Below are 18697 nucleotides of genomic sequence, written 5' to 3'. Positions count from 1 at the left end.
GGAGTTGGTCACAATTCTCCCCAACCCGGCCTCACCCAACACAGAAGGTAGAAGGTCAAACACTGTGTTCATGAGTATCTTGGATTTGTTCTTTCTATTAACTTCTCCCCACTTCAGTGTGGTTGTAGTGTTTATGGGAAATACAATTGCTTTTGTTTGTTTCCATTTGTTTTCAGTTGTAGATTTTCATTTCCCTTCCCATCTTGCTTTAATTTTCTTTTTGAATATGTAAAACATTAACATGCCTCCCAAAGTCAAAACTATACAAAAAACATTGTGCTCAGAAAAATCTCTCCCTCGTGAATCACTTCTATCCCCTCCCTCCACTAAGTAATCAACTTCATTGTTTTTTTGGTTTATCTTTCCTGTGTTCTTTGGTAACAATAAGCCGATATTTGTACGTTTTATTTGCCCTTCTTTCTTACACAAATGTGCAACTCTCTTGCACTTTCCAGCTTTTCAGTTAATATTTCCTGGAAAGCATTCTATATCAGTTCATGAAAATCTCCCTCATTTGGTGCTTTTTATTTTTATGTAGTGGCACAGTACCCCATTGTTTGTATGTGCCATATTTAATTCAACTGAGCTATACTGGGAGATTCAGGTAGTTTCCAGTATTTCACGATCACAAATAGCACTCTGCAATAAGTAACTTTGTACATATAGATGTCCATATAGTTGGCAGTACATCTTCAGGGTAAATTCCTAGAAGTAGGATATTTGTGGCCAAGGGATAAATGCACATGTGGTTTCGTTAAATGTTGCCAATTCGACTCCCCACTGAGCTCAATTCCAGAACCTGGGATCATGACCTGAGTCAAAGACGGCTGCTTATCTGAGCCACCCAGGCACCCCCTCATTGCTGTTTTAATGTGCATTACTCTGACTATAAATGAAGTTGAATGCCTTTTCATATATTTAGGGCCACTTACATGTCTCTTTTTATGAATTACCTGTTCCTTAATCTTGATCTCTTCTATAGGAATTTTGATCTCTTTTCTCCCTTAATGTTTAGAAGTTCCTTATATATTAGAGACAGGCTTTAAGCTGTCATATGCATGGCTCATATTTTCTCCCAGTTTATGATTTGTTTATTTATTTTGTTTATGGTGATTTTTGCCATGGAGAAGGTTTTTGTCTGTTTGTTTTTTAATGTAGTCAAATTTATCCATTTTTTCTTATTTAGTATCTGGATTGTTAGCCATCATCAGAAAGCCTCTATTTCCAAGCCTTTACTCCAAATGATTTTAGAGTCGTTTGCCCTGCTTTCTTCTAGCACTTGTAAAATCTTGTTTTCTACTTTCATATCTCCAGTCCATTTGGAGTTTATCCTTGAATATCATATAAAAAGTGGGTATAATTTATATTTTTCTAAATAGCTGTCCAGTTTTTCCCAATGCCATTTGTTCAAAAGACCATCTTGGACCCAGCAATTATAGATACCACCTTTGCCACATACTAGATGTCTCTATGTAGATGTGTTTATTTCTATTCCGTTGGTCTGCTGGCCTAGTCATGCTCCAGCACTCCCACTGTCTTCCCTGTAGAGGCCTGTAGACTGCTTTAGTATGTTAGGGCTGGTCCTCCCTTAAAGCTCCTTCTTCCCAGTATTTCCTTGCTGGTCTTGTGCATGTGTTTTCTGAAAGGAACTTGAATGTCAGCCTGTTCTGCTCTTTAAAAATATTCATTGTATTAGGGTTACATTAAATTTGCAAATTAGAGAGAGCTGACATCTGATCAAGTTGAAACATGCCAAGAACAAGGCATGTTAATTCCCCCTGTTCAAGATAGCGATGGATCATTTTAGATCTGGTGGCCTCTCTTAGACGTTTACTTAGGTATCTTAGCTAATAAGAAGCTCCCCGTTAGAGAGCGAGACCATATGCACTATACAAGCTCAAAGGGAAGAGAAAAAGAGAGAAGATACCTAAAATCACAAGGGTAGACTGTGGGCTGAACTGATCCTGGAATCAGGCATCCTGAAGGGCAAATAGGATTTAGGTTGGGTGGCAAAGAGGTGGATGGAATCCCAGTGAGGAGCACCCAGAATAAACTCAGGGGTACACTCAAGGTGACACGTCTTATAGGACAGAAAGCCCCCAGCCAGACTCTTACCTGGAAGACTAGGGAAGACACCACCTTTCTCTTTAAGCCTCAGAGTTACATCTCAGTGTTAATAGTTCCCAAATCCTCACTATGTGCTATTAAAATTAGGTTTATGAACATCAGCTAGATTTCCAGATACTAGTCCTATAGAATGGTCATTTCTGTACATTGTTGCCTTTTCTGGGAATGCTCTAGGGCTGGGTTACCCAATTCAGTAGCTTCAGTTTTAACACTACTTAAGATATTGTTGTACTGTGACATGTGTGTCCATTTTAGTTTTTGAAACGTGGCTACTAGAAAACTTGAAATCGCATGCATGGCCTGTATTGTACTTCTCTTCAGCCGCACTGGTCTAGAGCCTCACCACTCAATGTGGTCTGGGCAGCACCATGTAGGAGCGATCTCAACCCCTCAGAATCTGCTTGCTTACAAGGGTCCCCAGGTGCTTCTTACACACAGTAAGAGACGCTCTGGCTTGGATGACTCAGAAGACATCCAGGCCTCTGCTAGGTACCCCAGAGCAGCTCCCCATCCTTCTGGGGGTGGCCCGAGGAGGCAGGGGTGGGGACCAGCAGAGAGATGGCCCTGTGTGATGTCATTGTGATGTCATAGAGAAAAACCTCTTGCATCAGCCAGCCCCGCCCAAACTGGCATCCTGGCTCCAGGATATCTTTTCCATCTTCTCCAGTCCACCTCATACCACCTCACCCCTCTGCTGGCAAGAGGGGGCCTGATTCATCTTCCCGCCAGGTACGTGTTCCACGCAACCAATCAGGGCCGACCAGAAGAAGACCTGAGACACCTTTGCCTCAGAGCTTCGAAAAGTGAATGAGCAATCCTTCTCAACTGACTCAAAATGTTTGTCTCACCCAGAAGGTAAGTACCCCACTTTATTCCCCCTAGGTTTTTATTGAAATTCCAGTGAACATACAGTGTAATACTAGCTTCAGGCATACAATGTTGGGTTTGTAATACAAGTTATACAAATTTACACTTTATTTCACATGTGCAGGGTAGGAACTGGAGAACACACTGCAGGATTACCCAAAAGGGAACAGAAATCTGTTCCTCAAGCCCGTTTTCATTGATAAACCTGGTGATGTCCATACCTTGACCTTCTGTTTTCATCTTCTTCCACTAACCTTTTGTTACCACCTCCTCTGCCTCTTCATGACTTTTCCTCACTGCTCCCAGGACGGCTTGGGGCCCTCCCGCTCTTCTTTCTCCCCTGGTATCTGTATGATTCCTGTTTCCAAAATCTGGTTCCTGGTAAAAGGCCCGGTGGCGGGGGCAACCCCAGAGCTGTGTAAGACTCTAATGAACGGAAGAAGCAGATAGTAAATGCTCTGCCAGAGAAAGGCGAGGCACCCCTCCAGTCCTGCTGGTGGCCAGCTCTGACCAGGCATCTACTGGAACTGAGGAGAATGCAACCTTAGCTGTGCTAGTTTCTCTTTCCAGTCTCAGAGAATCTGGGAGAATGTGCAGGGAGCCTTCCAGATCCAGAAAGACCCTCTGTCAGCCAAAGATGTCTTGGCTCCTTTGGGAGAACCCACATCTGGAAATGACTTGCCTCCCATCTGAGACAGCTGGGAACGGCCAACTTTTAGCTCAAAGGGTTACTAAAAAAAGCAAATGTTCATTTCTCACACCTCTGGCCTTTCTCAGAAGAATGAAGCTTCCCATTAGGCAGGGAAATAAAACACACACGCACACACTCACGCACACAGAGCACGGTGGCTTGTGCTGTTCATTGGTGGTTGGGGATCACAGGCGGCGGTGGGACTGCAGCCCAAGTGAAGAGATCATAAATAGGAGAACCCACAGAAATGGGTAAGAAGGTGATGAAAAAGCCAAGCGTGGTAAATTTTATCTTTTTTTATTATGCATTTAGGAGGACAGAGGGAACATGAGTTTATCAATCTGTATCTTAAGTATAAAACATAATCCATTTCGTCACTCCGTGAGTTTCCCGTGCCTTTTGCTAAGTGGCGTGCATCTTCCCTTTCCCGACTGGCAGCCTGGGGTTGAATCCAGAGGTTTTGAACACTGACCACCATTTACTAGCCTTGTGGCCTTGAGATAGTCCAACGCTCCCTGTAGAGAACGGAGTGGCCGCCTCTCCCTCAGGCTGATTGTAAGGATTACCTAAAGAGTCTAGCAAGGGCAGATTCCTTCCCCTTCCTTTCCACTTTCCCTGCTGCCCCTTGGTCTTCACAGCAGCACTGGGAAGGACGGCTCTGTCGCCTGGCTTGCTTCTGAATCGCTCAGGTGGGGTATGCACCTTGGCCAGACTCATGAGTCCAGTCGTGGGTGCGGCTGGGACTAGAGCCCAGATCAGACAAGCAGTCGCGGACTCCAGGATTCCCTCTCAGAGCCGCCAAATGAAGCAAAGACTTAACCAGCCGCCAGGGATCTGTACCTTTAGGGAAAGGGCGGGGGCTGGGAAATACCTGACTCTGGGGTTCCCCTGCCACCCGCACCTCCCGACCCTCAGGCCCAGAGGCTGGGCGTGAGGCGCTGATCAGAGGGCCGACTCTTCCCCGCCCTCCCTCTGCCGAGCCTCGCCAGGGCAGCCAGCCATCAGGCCAGGCCCGGGGCTCGGCCTCCCTCCGGCCGGAGCTCGCCGGCTCCTCCTCTCGCGGGGGCCCCCAGGTCGCGGCTCAGAGCCGACGCCGGGGCCGGGAGAGGAAGCCAGGGCCCCAGGCCGGGCCCCACCCGCTCGCAGAGTCCCAGGCGCGGGGCCGCTAGGGCGGATCCTCCCAAACAATTCAAAACACGCTCCGCGCGCGTCGCCGTGGCAACGCGCGCCCGCTGCTAGGCGACCGGGGCGCCGTAGTAAACCCGGGGCGGACGTGTTACTCACGGAGGGAGGTGGGGGCGAGCGGAGCCGGCGGGGCCTCGGCTGGGCCCGGGCGCCGCGACTGCCGGAGAGGGGGAGGGGGAGAAAGCAGGAAAACAAGGGACGGGGTCGGGGGCACGCGGAGTGGAAACGGGGCGACCCAGCTGCGCGCCCCGAGCGACCCTGGAGAGGCGGATCCCTGCCCCGCCCCGCGGTCCCCAAGATCTCCCAGCCCCCGCAGGCCCCGAGGGCTCGGTCACCCGCGCGTGAGCGATTGCCCCACAGGATGTGCAGATGTGGCTGCCCCTCTGATTCACTCCAGCTGCTTGGGGCATGGAAGAAAGGCGGCTTCCTCTCCTGGAAATGACTGCATTAGCAAAAGCCCTCTAACAATTCCACTAACAACGGAAAGGGAAAGGCGACGGAGAGGAGAGGCCCTAAAGTGCTTTTCTTAGGTCCTTGCCCTTGAACAGGGTCCATGCTCCTGACCCATGTTAGAAAGAAGGGAGTTGTTCTTATTCCCTATGCCCCTCTTTGGGGGCCCTGGGGACATGAAACACTGTTGCAGTGGAGGTTAACCTGAAAGCCCAGAAACCCCAGAGCTAAGTGTCCTATACTGGTGGTAATATTTCGGACACTCAGCATAGGGGTTTTGGTGCCATTACTCTACCCTTCAAGGCTGGGAGGAACATCAAAATGTGTGAGGACCATCCTTATCTTCATCAGTGAATGAGTGAATGCACTGAAGCAAAAATTGTGGAGCTGGGAAATTTCGGATGGTTGGGCATAATGTCATCCAAAAGGGTTCTAATCGGTAGGGAATCCCGGAGCTTGGGAAAGAACATGGCTTTTTCCAATCCGTCACTGGCGTTTAAGCAATCTGTTTGTACCCTGGTCCATGTGAACTAAAGATAATACTCGTTCATGAGATCATTGCTATTTTCTGGGCTTTGCTGGTCAAAAAGCAGGACTGTTTCCACAGGTGGGAGGAAATGTATTGGCAGAGGATCTGTTGGCTATGCACGCTTCTGTGTAGAAAGCCACAGGGTGCGTCTGTGGACCTGCAGACCTTCTTCCACCTTCTACCTTCTTGCAGCTCCTATGTATGTGTATCAGGAGGATTGGTGTTTCCTTTAACAATAGAAGACCAGACGCTTTGCTCTGTTCACAACTTCTGCTCGCTCCTAGGCTTCTCAATTGCATTCTGAGCCTGGTTTCCATTACAGACTTCATTCACTCATTCCCTCATAGTAGAAATTGCTAGGCTCTAAGGATCAACCATGAGTAAAACACAGCTGCTCCTCTATCTAGCATCTTCAAGTCAAGCCTGCATGTTCTGAGCTGCAGGAGAAAGGCACACAGTGGAATAGGCAGGAACAAAGAACAGGAGCCTGGAGATCAGAGCCAGTGACAGCAGAAACATTCATGTCCTGTTCCAGCTTTTTGACTGCTGAGTAACAGAAAGGAATTAGTTGGTGAGGCATGTGTCAGAAATCTGACTCCAGGGCAAAGGACAAAGATACTACTACTGGTTGGGGGCAGATGGTGGCAAAGGAGGGTGGTGGGGGGGTGGTAATGGCAGCTGCAAATGAACCTATCTTGAGAGAAGATGCCACTACTGATAATGGGAAAAAGACAAAAAACAAACAAAAAACACCCAAATACCTTAGCCCTAGGCTGGTTTCCATTACAGTTGTATGTTGTCTTCTCCGGGGAAAAGGATGGGAGCTGCAGTCTTGAGGTTATGTGAGGAGGCCTGGAGTTGTATGCATACAGTCTGCTCTGGTGGGGCATTCTTACCATTGTTTTAATCGCATCTGATCCACTGTGTATTCACAAAACAATAAATTGGATTCCTGTTTACGAACTGAACTGCGTGTGGGTGTCCCAAGACCATTGTTTCTCTTTGTGTATACTAGTATGGTTTGGTACAGTGCAGGGAAGAGTCACTGAGGACCTTAGCAAGCACAGATGAGTCCCAAGCCTTGGCTTTGTGATGTCATAAATGCTGAGTCACATATCGGTCCCTGGGGAGGGGGAGGTCATCCTGACATGGTAGCAGTCCAACATACCAAAGTCAAATACTGTTTTGAGATACGGAATCTCTGTGTGTCTCCTGAGTCATGAGCTTCTGAGCCCAACATAATCACAGTCATGTTGCAGTGACTGGCAATTACTTTTTCTGTTCTAAGGGAAGAAAGAGAAGAAAAAATATTAGCATGCCTAAATTATAATGAAAGGAAGTGAGTGGGATGCCAGGCAGAGAAGCTCATGTTTCATCAAAAAAAGGAAATTAAACATTGTGGCATGTGGTCCATGGGGCTAGGGGGTGTCCTCAAGATGGATCAAGGCTAGTAGCCAGCCAGCCAGCCCAGCCATGCAAAGTACACGGCCTAGATTCAGGCTTTGGGGAGGCCTAAATTAATATAACTTCAGAGGCTCTCTCTAGAAAAAATAATGCAAAGTGACAAGTATGTCGGGGTCTTGGAAGGGGTCCGAGTTAGTGAAAGCCCCCAAAACTGGAGTGTCACGAGCTTGCTTCGCTTCCAGTCTCCCTCCAGGCCTCCTCACATAACCTCAAGACTGCAGCTCCCATCCTATGAAGGCAGCCTATGAAGGCACAGGGAGTGCGGTTTCTGAGCAGAGGCCATAAAAACCAAAGACGACAGACTGTGCCAAACGGTGACTCAAGCGGGATGTGAGAAGCGTCTGCAAGCATTTAAGGGGCGTTAAGTGCAGAGAAGGGAAAAGAATTGTTCACTGCTCTAGGGTGGAGAGGGAGTGAGGATACGATTCAATAAAGAAAAATGTGCACAAAACTCCTCAGGAAGCATTGGCTAACTGGATTTTCTGACACCGTGGAGTCTCTATTTCCCAGGGGAAGTATCTGAGGCTCTGTGAGTCACTGAAAACTGGAACAGCCCGTGAAAAATGTGCTACAGGAAATAATCCTACAAGATGTCCTCGGGGGAGCGGCTGGAGGCTCCCAGGGTTCATTCCGACCCCTGAATTCCCCAGGGCAGACACAACGCAAGCTATACATGTGTGAGTGGGAAGAAGGCCCGGGGAAGGAGAAAAAGCCCTCCCTGGGGGAGGAGCCGCCACCTGCACCCGCACGGGGGGGGGGGGGGGAATGGGGGGGGCAGCACGTGACGGAAGGGGGGAAATGTAAGGAGATAGCGCCACCCAGCGTCGGGACAAAAGCCGTGGCCGGGAAACCGACAGCCAATTCAAAGGTGAAGTGACCACAAAATTCCAGCTCTGGAGAGGGAGCTCTGTCACCATGAATAAAGGGTCGTGTGGGTGCTGTGGGACTCACGCCTGGGCACAGGCACATGTGTGTCAAATGTGCGGACACGTCAGTCCTAGAAGAGTAGGAAGCAAGAGCCAGAGAGACTCCTCCAGTTGGAATGTGGATTAATTCCCTCTGGGGGCTGGGGACGGCCTTTCATTCCCCCAGCTAACTGCACAGACACAGAATGGGAAAACCATGACTTGGTTGGTGGCAAATCTGGAAGATTCCAGGTGGGGGAGGGCCGGGGCAGAACAGGAGGGTTTCATTAAATGTAAGCCCCCCCAGGAATCAGACAGGTCATACTTAGGCGCATTAACTCCCTAGCTCCATATCTTCCAGGTTGTTCAGCTTCTTTCTTGTTGTTAAGCCAAAGTGGAGACTTCCAAGCTCTTTCCATATAGAACCGGAAACCAGAAGTCCATCCCTATGTACAAAGAGCTTTCTAGAATTACAGATTCCTGGGCCTCACCCCTGCGGTGGAATCTCAGGCCAGGCCCAGGAATCTGAATATTTTCCACAGTTTCAAAGACTGTTCTGATATTCATTCAGAACTGAGGACGGCTGCTCCAGCAGAGGAGGAGCCTCTGAGGACTTCACCGTCCAGACAGCTATCATGAAGTATAGAAAGTATTACAGAGGGGTACAGTATGGAAGGACAGAGGGAAGGGAGCTGTTCTCGCTCATGCAAAGGATGAGCGACTTTTAGACTAGTCTTGATGGGAGGTAGACCAGATGAGGACACTAAAGACATTCCACGCAGAAGGAAGCGAATCTACAAAGGCGCGGAGGACCTTCTCAGTATTCCACTGGAGGGACTGGGAGGTGGAGACCACCCATGACACACGGAAGCTCTTTCAAACCCATGGCTCTATGGGGCCCCGACATTGCAGATAATTGCTTACTAAAAGGTTGAAGGGGCGCCTGGGTGGCTCAGTCGGTTAAACATCTGCCTTCCGCTCAGGTCATGATCCTAGGTTCCTGGGATGGGCCCCACATCAGGCTCCCTGCTCATTGGAGAGTCTATTCCCTCTCCTTCTGCTCCTCCTGCTAGCTTGTGCTCTCTCACTCACTCACTCAAATGAATAAATTAAAAAATCTTTTTTTTTTTAAGATTTTATGTATTTATTTGACAGAGAGATTACAAGTAGGCAGAGAGGCAGGCAGAGAGAGGAGGGGAAACAGGTTCCCTGCTGAGCAGAGAGCCAGATGCAGGGCTCCATCCCAGGACCCTGGGACCCTGGGATCATGACCTGAGCCGAAGGCAGAGGTTTTAACCCACTGAGCCACCCAGGTGCCCCCAATTTAAAAATCTTTTTTAAAAAAAAAATAATAATAAGGTAGAAAACCTTACACAAAGGAATGGGAACTCTTGTAGTAATGGTAACCCTGCATTATTTTCTGTGTCCGCCATAAAATCAAGCCCAAGCCATTCTTACCAGCTTCCTAGGGAATGGCAGTTAGGTGGAAACTGAATCTTCACATAACTTTTTAAAGAAACTTCCCTCTGTGAAAGCAGGTCCTTGCTTCTTTGTGCTTAATCCCAGATCCCTATTGGCAAGCTCTCCTGTGTGATCTTCCAGAACAGCTGGGCCATGATTGCACTGTCAATTATTAAATGCCCAAGTTCCCTGCAAGGCAGCATTTAATCATGAGGCACTCCAAAAAAATAGGAGATAGAAGAGGGATGGGAAGGGAGGCAGGAGGGGAGGAAGGCGGTTTCATTCTGTCGACATTAAACCAAGGGGATTTGGGGCACAGATGGCATCCTGTGGTCCAGACAGCTGCAAGACACTGACCATGGCCAAGGTAACCAGCTTCCCCCTCTTACTGCTTGAAACATAACTTTGCATAGCTATTTTGAATCTGATTTTAAGAGCTGTGCCTGTCTCATCAATTTGTTGTCTATGTTAACTCTGAGTATTTCTGTTCATCTGTGTTGATGGAAGAATGACATTTTGGCACTTTTGCACTTCCTGTTGATCTGAGCCGGAGTATCTGGGAAGCCACACTCTCTCCCTTTTCTAGAGAGTAAAGAGTCACCTTGACATGGGGCTTGTCAGCATATGCAAAGATGAAACTTTTCTTAAGGCCGCTACTTCTTTGTGATTTTGTTAAAGAGATCATGGCAAAATTAGACCGGTTCTTGCAATTGAGGAGGTTATCTGGATCCTGGAGAGAAAGGCATGTGTAGGAAGAAATAAAACACATGATGAAGGGCGCAGTACCGTAGTTGTTGAAGATAATTCTTGAAAAGTCTCTTGAATGAATTCCCATTCGATTGTCAAGATGATTCTTGAGCGAGGCTCCTTGTGTCTGTCCTTGGTTGGATACTCCTTTGGAAGCAGTCTCTTTGAGCTTCATTCTAAGCTCTTTTTCATCCTTTCTTTCTCAAATCATTTCTTCCTTAAATTGTCTATCGCCTTGGTGCCGGGTTCCTTATTCTTATCTGTGATTAATATGCAGAATAACTTAAAATATGTGTAACTTGGAACGAATTGAGGCTAGAATAAAAAGATGATGTGATAGTGGACAAATTTCCAAGTCATATTCGATTGAAAATGAAGTTGAAAATGTAGAATTGCCTAAATCATTAGTTCAGTCTTCAGACAGAAAGATTAATGAAGATGTTTTACCTAGAAGTCTCATTTCCTGTTCACCCAATGTATATGAAAATAATTAGAAAGAATAAATTACAGTAATGGAACAATGGCTAAAACCAATAGGGTTTGCACAGCTAAAAACAAGGTGGGAGCATTCTTTGGGGGGACGGGGCGGTGTGTGCCTTCTATACGGGTAATAGAAGATCTTTCTTCACTTCAGATGCTGTGGTTTTTAGTCTTTACCAAGGTCACCCAGCATCCTGCACAGACTGACAATTCTTGGTGAATTTAATTTGTTGAGTGCTTTTTTAAAAATCATATTAGCAGATTGCTTTCCAGAGGTTGTTTCATCATATGTCTTATATATTGATTTTTATATGCATATGAACCTTGCATATTTCTTATGCCCATAAATAATCACTTTGTGGTATGCACTGTGTTAGTCCCTGGAAATTCTGAAGAACAAACTGTTACATTTCTGAGATAAAGTTCCCTGTAATGTAGAAAATGTTAAGCTGGAGATTATGAGGCAGATTTATGGGCCTGTGCATTTAGCTATGGTTTTATTTACGTTTCTTTAGCTAAGCAGATTTAGGTCTGATTAATTCTGATATGAGAGGTCCCCTGGAAAGCTCAAGATGGTTTACTTTAAGAAGCATCTGTCAGCAACTAAATATGGGCTTCTTTTCCCTTCAGTATGTATTAATATAACAGCATAAACCACTCTGTAACATAAAGTGCAAGACCCATCAGATTTCTTTATTTTTCTAAAGCTCAGTCTGGCTCTGAGCCATCGCTTAACCAAGGTTGAAACATCTAATATTGGTCATTCTTCAGGGGGCTCTCCTCTTCTTGTCGGCTAAAAATGACGGGGAGTTCGGGGCTCCAGCCAGAGCCACACTGTCCCCCCAGGAGTCAGGCACCACAGCTGCATCGAGCAGTGGCAATGCCTGTCCAGGTTCCTCGCTCCGTGACCATGACACTTGGTGCCCAGTCTCCATGGGCACCACACAGCCACCTCCCATTGGAGATTCTGTCCTCTCTGTGGCCGTGTCTGAAAGCTAGGCCCAGATCACCTCTCTCAGCACCTACGGCCTCCTGCCCTCTCCAGGGGTTTCAACAACCCCGTATCCCAGTAGGTCCACTGCCTTCTTTAATGCTGAAAGTCCTAATCCTTGATGCTCCCTGCCCTGGGGTGATCCAGTTTAATACTGACTGAGAAGAGCCATATCGTCCTTTACTCTCCTCTCAGAGGAATCCGTCATACCGAGAAGAGGACACCAAAAAACGTGTGTAGTTACAAGAAATACCTCAGCAAGTGGGTGCTCCTACCTTTCACTGAAGACAAAACCCAAAGTAATAATCACTGAGCGCCTTAGAGTGGCCCCAATTCTTGTCCTCACTTGACAGACCCCAGCTCTGCGGCTTAACCACATTCCCACAGAGACTATTATGGGATACTTAGCTCAGATCATCCTCAACAAGCACTTGAGTAGAATGAGGTCCAGCTTCAATAAACATCACCACCCTGGTGCCCACTCCAGGCCATTCCTGAAGCTAAACCCTCTCATTCGTGGCTCCTTGCAAGAAAGCTCCCCGGGGACCAGAGGGGCCCCATTATCGTGGAGGACTAGTGTGGCTTGAGCCCAGGCAGTCACCGGGAAGGGTACCCAGATCTCCTGGGAGGTTCTGAAGTCAGGCTCTCCCCTTGTGCTTGTCTATTCCAGATGGAACTCCCGAAGGGCTGCTCTGCCCAGCGGACACTCCTATCTGCCATCCTCAACATGCTATCACTCAGCCTCTCCACAGCATCCCTGCTCAGCAACTGCTGGTTTGTGGGCACACAGAAGGTGCCCAAGCCCGTGTGCGGAAAAGGTCTGGCCGTCGAATGCTTTGATGTGCCGGTGCCCTTGGATGGGAGCGGCGCCAACTCATCATCCCCGGAGGTGGTGCAATACAGCTGGGAGGCTGGGGATGACCGCTTCTCCTTCCATACCTTCTGGAGTGGCATGTGGCTATCCTGTGAGGAAACTGTGGAAGAACCAGGTGGGTTTGTCGTCAGCCCAGCTGCCTCATATCCCCCCCTCTCCCCGCCCCGGGGAACTTCACACGGGGCGAAGGGCCAGTGGGAAGTATACAGCACTCCCCACACCCCTCCGGGTCTCAGCATCTCCCCACTCTGCATCTTGTCCCTTTTCCCTAGAACTCCCTTTCGATGGGACCCGAAAGTCCATCTAGCTTTTCCCCTCCTGACTGTCTCGTAGACATGCTGGTTTAAAACCTCAAAGGGTTCCATTTAGACTTGTAACATCATGAGAAGCCCCACACTAGCGAGTTAGTGTTGCTGTTTGAAGACCAAATGAAAGAGGATTCTTGGGGAAAAGCCCCCCCCCCCCCCCCCCCCGCTCTGTCCAGCTGTGACCCCAGATGAGCAGCTTCCTCTCCACAGACTTTAACTTTCTCACCAGTGAGATGAAAGGATCTGAGGAGATCCCTTGTCAAGCCTCTTCCTCTCCAACCCCACCAAAAGGGTTTTCTTTTTCGGAGTATTACCGTTACGATTTACAAGGTGGTGAGGCTGAAGCCTCGGGAGGGTAACTAGGTGGAGTGAGGCTACCGTTGACCTCCCAGGTCTCCGGTAGCTCAGTCTTGTGTCACTGTGCATACCTTAACCTGTGCTCCTCAGCTTGGGAGCAGCTGACCTAAGGACAGTCCTCCTCCCTGCTCAAAGCATTCGGACATCACCTGGTAGTGATGTTGTCCTAAAGCCCAGAATCCAGTACAGTTAACCTGTTTCTCCCGATTTGGGACATGGGAAAAAGGAGGGGGACGAGGAATATAAATGTGTGTGTGTGTTTATATGTGTTATTGACATGTCATTTAGCTCAGCTCCAACCCCAGGGTCCCAGAAACAGTTTCAAGCCATGCAGACCAGGGTACGGAGGCAGGGAAAGGTGCTGGTTAACATCAGGCTTCTTAACCCTCCCGGACCTGAGAAATGGGAACATTTCCCTGTGGAAGCCCTCTCAGGCTCACATCTTCTTTTTCACGGTCAGGAGCTGGGGACAGAGAAATGAATTCTGAGGGATTCTTGCCTTGGTCATGCAACCATCCGTCCATAATGCATTCTTTCCCACTTTCAGAGAGAAATTTCTAGTGCCCACCTACCGTGTGCTGGGCAGGCACAGGTCCCAACCAGTGGAGCGGCGCCAGCTGCGGGACGTACCCCTGAAGTTGTACCTTGTCTGTGTTTCAGGGGAGAGGTGCCGAACTTTCAATGAACTCACACCACCAACCGAGAGAGGTGAGAAAGGACTACTGGAGTTTGCCACGTTGCAAGGCCCACGTCACCCCACTCTCCGATTTGGAGGGAAGCGGTTGATGGAGAAGGCTTTCCTCCCCCACCCTCCCTTGGGGCTTGTGGCAAGTATGTGGGTTTGATCACCAATTTAGTCGCCATTGAGTTGGACCTCTCTGGACCAACTGTGCTCTCTACACTGTACTGTGGTCTCCTTTTCTCTTTTTCTGAGCCCCGCGGGGTGACCCACATTCCTTCCAGAGCTGACTCTCATTCATATGCAGGAATGCAAAAAAGGAACAGCAGGAACAAATAAAGTTCACAAATAGAAAACCACCAACAGTTCTAACCTCCTCCTGTTGCCAAGTAACCATGTTGAAAAGCTCAAGAGGTTTTTTCTTTCCAATATGTATATATATTTTTAAGTTTAAAAAATATATATTTTTAAAGGAGGGAGTGAAAAAGGAGAGGGAGGGAGAAAAAAACAGAACTGACTGCTCCAAAATTCAGTAAGGAAAACGAGAACAAAAATGACCCACAGCAAAGTCATGCCTCTGCCAGATTTTGTGACGATTAGCTGATCTTTTCTTGAATCTCCCTAATGGTACTTCCAGTCAATCTAGTTTACTGGAGTCTTTATCAGGTCCTGAGCTGAGAGCAGCAAGCGCAAGGGTAACAGCAAAAGACCCCAAGGAGGGAACGCTAGCCAGCTGCTGCCAGCCCTGTCCCCTTTTCCCCTTCTCTGACTCTGGGAGGCTTTCCCTTCTGCGGGGCTCCGCGTTTCAGCGCTCGGTCATGTAACTGTCAGGGTGAAGGCTCTTCTTGTGATTTCTTTTGTCTTGTTGTTTAATACTTGGATTGTATTTTCTTCCCTGGATTCTGACAGAGATCCTATGGTTATCACTTGGAGCCCAGTTCTTGTCCATCGGACTTGAATTCGTCAGCTTCCTCCTGCTACTGATGGACCTGCTGTTCACCCGGAACCCGGGCTGCGGACTCAAGCTGAGCGCCTTCGCCGCCATTTCCTCTGTCCTGTCAGGTGCAGCCTCCCAGGCTGGGGTGGGCGGGGGCCTGGCCACCTTCCAGGCCCCTCTGATGGGCTCCTGTGTCCATCCAAAGGGCAGGAACGAGGAGGCGGGGTCCAGAATGGAGGGATGAGAGATGGAAATTTTGTATTGGATCATCATGTGCTTGGCAAAATGATTTCTCTCTGGGTTCTTCTTATTTGCCAGCTTTATCAGTATGTGAAATACAGTTTGGTTCACTTCTCAGTTGCCCATGCACACAGCTTTTCCGGACTCCGCTGGATCAAGTAGGAGTAAGAGACGCAGATATAAAGATAGATCAAGAATAAAGCTCGCGTTGAGGGCATGGGTGGGAAGAAGTAAAATGCCCCAAGTGCAGCATTGACTCAGAAACTTTTTCTGTAGCTCTCCACCTAAAGCCTGGGGGGGACTTATTGCAAAGCCCCCATCGCAGATTAGCGTCCCGGAAGTGTGGGGGCCGATGGGTGATGGGGACATCTCCACATAGGCTGTAACAGATACAAAATGAGGAGGTTGCTCCAAACTCCTACTCCCTATAAATGGCAAAGCCAGCCTGGGTCTAAGGCCGCCGCCTTTCTGTTCCCTCTGTAGGCCTTCTGGGCATGGTGGCCCATATGATGTATTCACAAGTCTTCCAGGCAACTGCCAACTTGGGTCCAGAAGACTGGAGGCCACATGCTTGGAATTATGGCTGGGCCTTCTAGTAAGTGCTTGCCATCTCCTGAACCTTCTAGCTCCTCCCCAGCCAACCTGTGTTGGATGTGCTGCCCTCAACTAGATGTTTGCTCCGTGTCCTTCCATCTTCTCTTCAACCCTCGTGCCAGGAGTCCGTTGACCAGAGAGTGGGACCATTAGGCCACCGCGGCTCTCTTCCCACCTGCTGGGAGGCACAGGGATGATTCTTCCGGCTTGTTCTGTCGGGTCTTTCTAATGATATAGCTGTCGCAGTTGCTCCCTCGCCTGATGGCATATGTTCCCTTGGGAAATAAGACTGGTTTTGTATGGCTTATGCCGATGATGCTCCCTTTATTATACATTTTATGATTCAAGATATTGGAGGACAGAGAAAGGAAGAGATCAGCCTTGAGGTGCGGTTCGCATTCTACCCCCTGTGCATGGCTGACTCTTCTCCTGTAACGAAGAGCCACTTCCTCCTACTTCTGCTCTTATTCCACTCAACTGTCTAAGAAACAAATCTCCTCTACCAGCCATTCTCTGACCCTCAAAGAACTAAGGGGTCAGTTATTTTCGGTTTCTCTTGAGAGTAGCAGCAGCCATGACAGACATAGTTGAAGCAAATACACCGTCTGTTTTAAGAGTCCTTCACTTCCTCCCCTGAGGAACACTCTCTCTCTGTTGACTGTGCAGGTGCCCACTTGGGCCTGCATTACAGTCTGCAGTCGGTGCTAAGCCCTTTACCAGTGCTGAAGAGACAGGGCACTGGGCTTGGTTTCCATGCTAGCGGAGGCAGTCCTGAAGGTCATCCTATCCCCTTTCCTAGTGATATAACGTGCTGTTGGATTCGGGCGTCTTTGGGCTATTCCAAAACCGGCCCCTGGAGCTTGCTTTCCAGACACATCGTTTTGCACCTTCTGTCTGTCTTTAAGCCGTTGTTGGCATGACTCTGCCAGCAGAAGCAGCCCAGCCTCAGTCGGCAGAGTCCGTCAGAGGCAGGCAGATGGGAACACGCTGTGCCAGTGTGTGGCCTGGCTTGACCCATCACCTGACCTCATGCAATTCCTCACTAACCTCACACAACTTCCTCCTTCCTGGGCTTCCCAGAATCATGGGGGAAATTTAAGGGTTGACTTCCCAAGTGTTTAGGAACGCGTTTGATCTAGTTCCCTGGTGGGGTTTTTTTGGTTGTTTTTTTGGTTTTTTGATTCGTCAAATCCATCCAGCTTCTCTTAAATCTCCAGCTTCGTTCCATCCATTATAAACTCCCTGAGGCCAAGAACCACATTTGTTTTCTTGAGGCAAATTCCACTGGTACAACGTATAGCAGCTCCAGGTTTGCAGCGAATGTTGCCTGAACGACACTGAGAGGCTCAACTCTGTGCTCCCAAAGACCACTAAACGCGGAACAGAAGGAGATGAAGGGGGTTGATCGCTCCCACCATCTGTTCGGAGTGAGGGAAAATCCTGGGTGGGATGTGTGTGTGTGCTTGTGGGGGGTGGGGCGAGGAGGAGGCTTATAGCACTGGGCTATGTCCCCTCCATACACCTGAGCTACCAGTCTGTGAATCGGAACTGAGGTGGGGAAGCCCTAGTCCAGAAAACTACGTGTGGGTGGGTGTGTGATATGTACACAGAAGATACACACCGAGAATAAAGGAGCACCGCGCTGACTGCTAATCGACCCAGTGAAAACGAACCTGTTGAACTCCTAGTCCAACTTGCAACACTACCAGGGTCATTCTCTTTGACTACAAAACATTCAGAACATACCTAATGAGACCCAATTCAGGCCTCTGGCCCACAGTGCTCTCCCCGAAGCACGGTGAAAGGGAGCCCACCCCGGTCCCTGAGCCCCTAAGGGGCAGCAGCCTACTTACTAATGGGAAGAGATCATGGTATTTTCCTCTCAAACCTGTGCGTATCTCAGATTCTGACCGTCTGGTTTTTTTGGTTCCTCCCTAGCACAGCGTGGCTTTCCTTCACCTGCTGCATGGTGTCGGCGGTCACCACCTTCAACGCATACACCAAGCTGGTGCTGGAGTTCAAGTGTAAGCACAGTAAGAGCTTCAAAGGAAAGCTGAGCTGCCCGCCGCACCATCCCCAGTGCTTCCTGGAGCAGCTGTCCTGTGCAGCCCCCATGGGGCATCCTCTGACCAGCTACCACCAGTACCACCCTCAGCCCGTCCGCTCTGTCTCGGAAGGAGTTGACTTCTACTCCGGGCTACACCACAAGGGATTTCAAGGACCCAGCCAGAGGCTGAAGGAAGAGGCGGCTGGGTCATCCATAGAGGAAGAACCGTGTTAGAAGTAGTAGGGTTTAGAGGGCAGGCTGAACCCAACCTTACATGTTTGTTTGCTTATCAACATGTACTGAAGCCAGAGTCTGTGTGTCGAGCATGGTTCTCACAGGTTTGCGACAAGCGTGTCTGAAAGGGCAGGAGCTAAGGGGTGCGTGTGCGGATGCTGCTGCCCCCCTCTTCCTTCCCAGCTTTTCCCTTTCCTTGTCTCATTTCAGCATCTCCCTATCTCCCATGCTTGGAATCACCCCCTCTCCTTCACTGATTGCTTGCTATGTGCCAGGTTTGGGGCTCAGCAGACAGAAGTAAAATCCAGTTCCTGCCCCTAAGGGGCTTATCCATCTGCCCCCTCTCTGGGATTTGGAGGTGCAGGTAGGCTACTCAAACAGTTGTTTACTGGGCTCAGCCTTCCCGGAAGGCACAGAATGGAAGATAAAGGCCCTCCTGGGAGCTTAGACACGTAGGACAGATGCCCTCGACACTGCCTATTACAGTATTACAGGGTCCTGCACTCACATAGTAGGGACCCAATGAAAGT

The 18697-nt window shown here is 48.8% G+C and overlaps 1 protein-coding gene across 4 annotated transcripts; it reads left to right on the top strand.

Annotated features, from left to right (window-relative positions):
* Positions 1–2856: 2856 nt before the first annotated feature.
* On the top strand, positions 2857–18243 carry GSG1 (germ cell associated 1). Of its 4 annotated transcripts, none has more exons than XM_059402645.1 (6): positions 2857–2982; positions 12568–12886; positions 14097–14144; positions 15025–15177; positions 15776–15887; positions 17825–18243. In XM_059402645.1, the coding sequence occupies exons 1-6, from the start codon at positions 2935–2937 to the stop codon at positions 18165–18167; spliced, it is 1023 nt and encodes a 340-aa protein (XP_059258628.1). In that variant the 5' UTR covers positions 2857–2934; the 3' UTR covers positions 18168–18243. The 4 variants fall into 4 exon arrangements, with proteins under 4 accessions (XP_059258628.1, XP_059258625.1, XP_059258626.1 ...); XM_059402642.1 differs by having other exon boundaries at positions 14097–14267; XM_059402643.1 differs by lacking the exon at positions 2857–2982 and adding an exon at positions 9915–10046.
* Positions 18244–18697: the final 454 nt, after the last annotated feature.

The sequence above is a fragment of the Mustela nigripes genome, chromosome 6 (genome assembly GCF_022355385.1).
Source record: "Mustela nigripes isolate SB6536 chromosome 6, MUSNIG.SB6536, whole genome shotgun sequence".
In the NCBI taxonomy this organism is placed as follows: Eukaryota; Metazoa; Chordata; class Mammalia; order Carnivora; family Mustelidae; genus Mustela; species Mustela nigripes.
This window is presented reverse-complemented; position numbering and strand designations above follow the sequence as displayed.

Excerpts from the sequence above, each read along its gene's own strand:
- GSG1 (XM_059402642.1), top strand. The coding sequence starts at position 2,935 with ATGAGCAATCCTTCTCAACTGACTCAAAATGTTTGTCTCACCCAGAAG. Across the intron at positions 12,887-14,096 it reads GGAAACTGTGGAAGAACCAG|GGGAGAGGTGCCGAACTTTC; the intron begins GTGGGTTTGTCG and ends TCTGTGTTTCAG. Across the intron at positions 15,888-17,824 it reads AATTATGGCTGGGCCTTCTA|CACAGCGTGGCTTTCCTTCA; the intron begins GTAAGTGCTTGC and ends GTTCCTCCCTAG.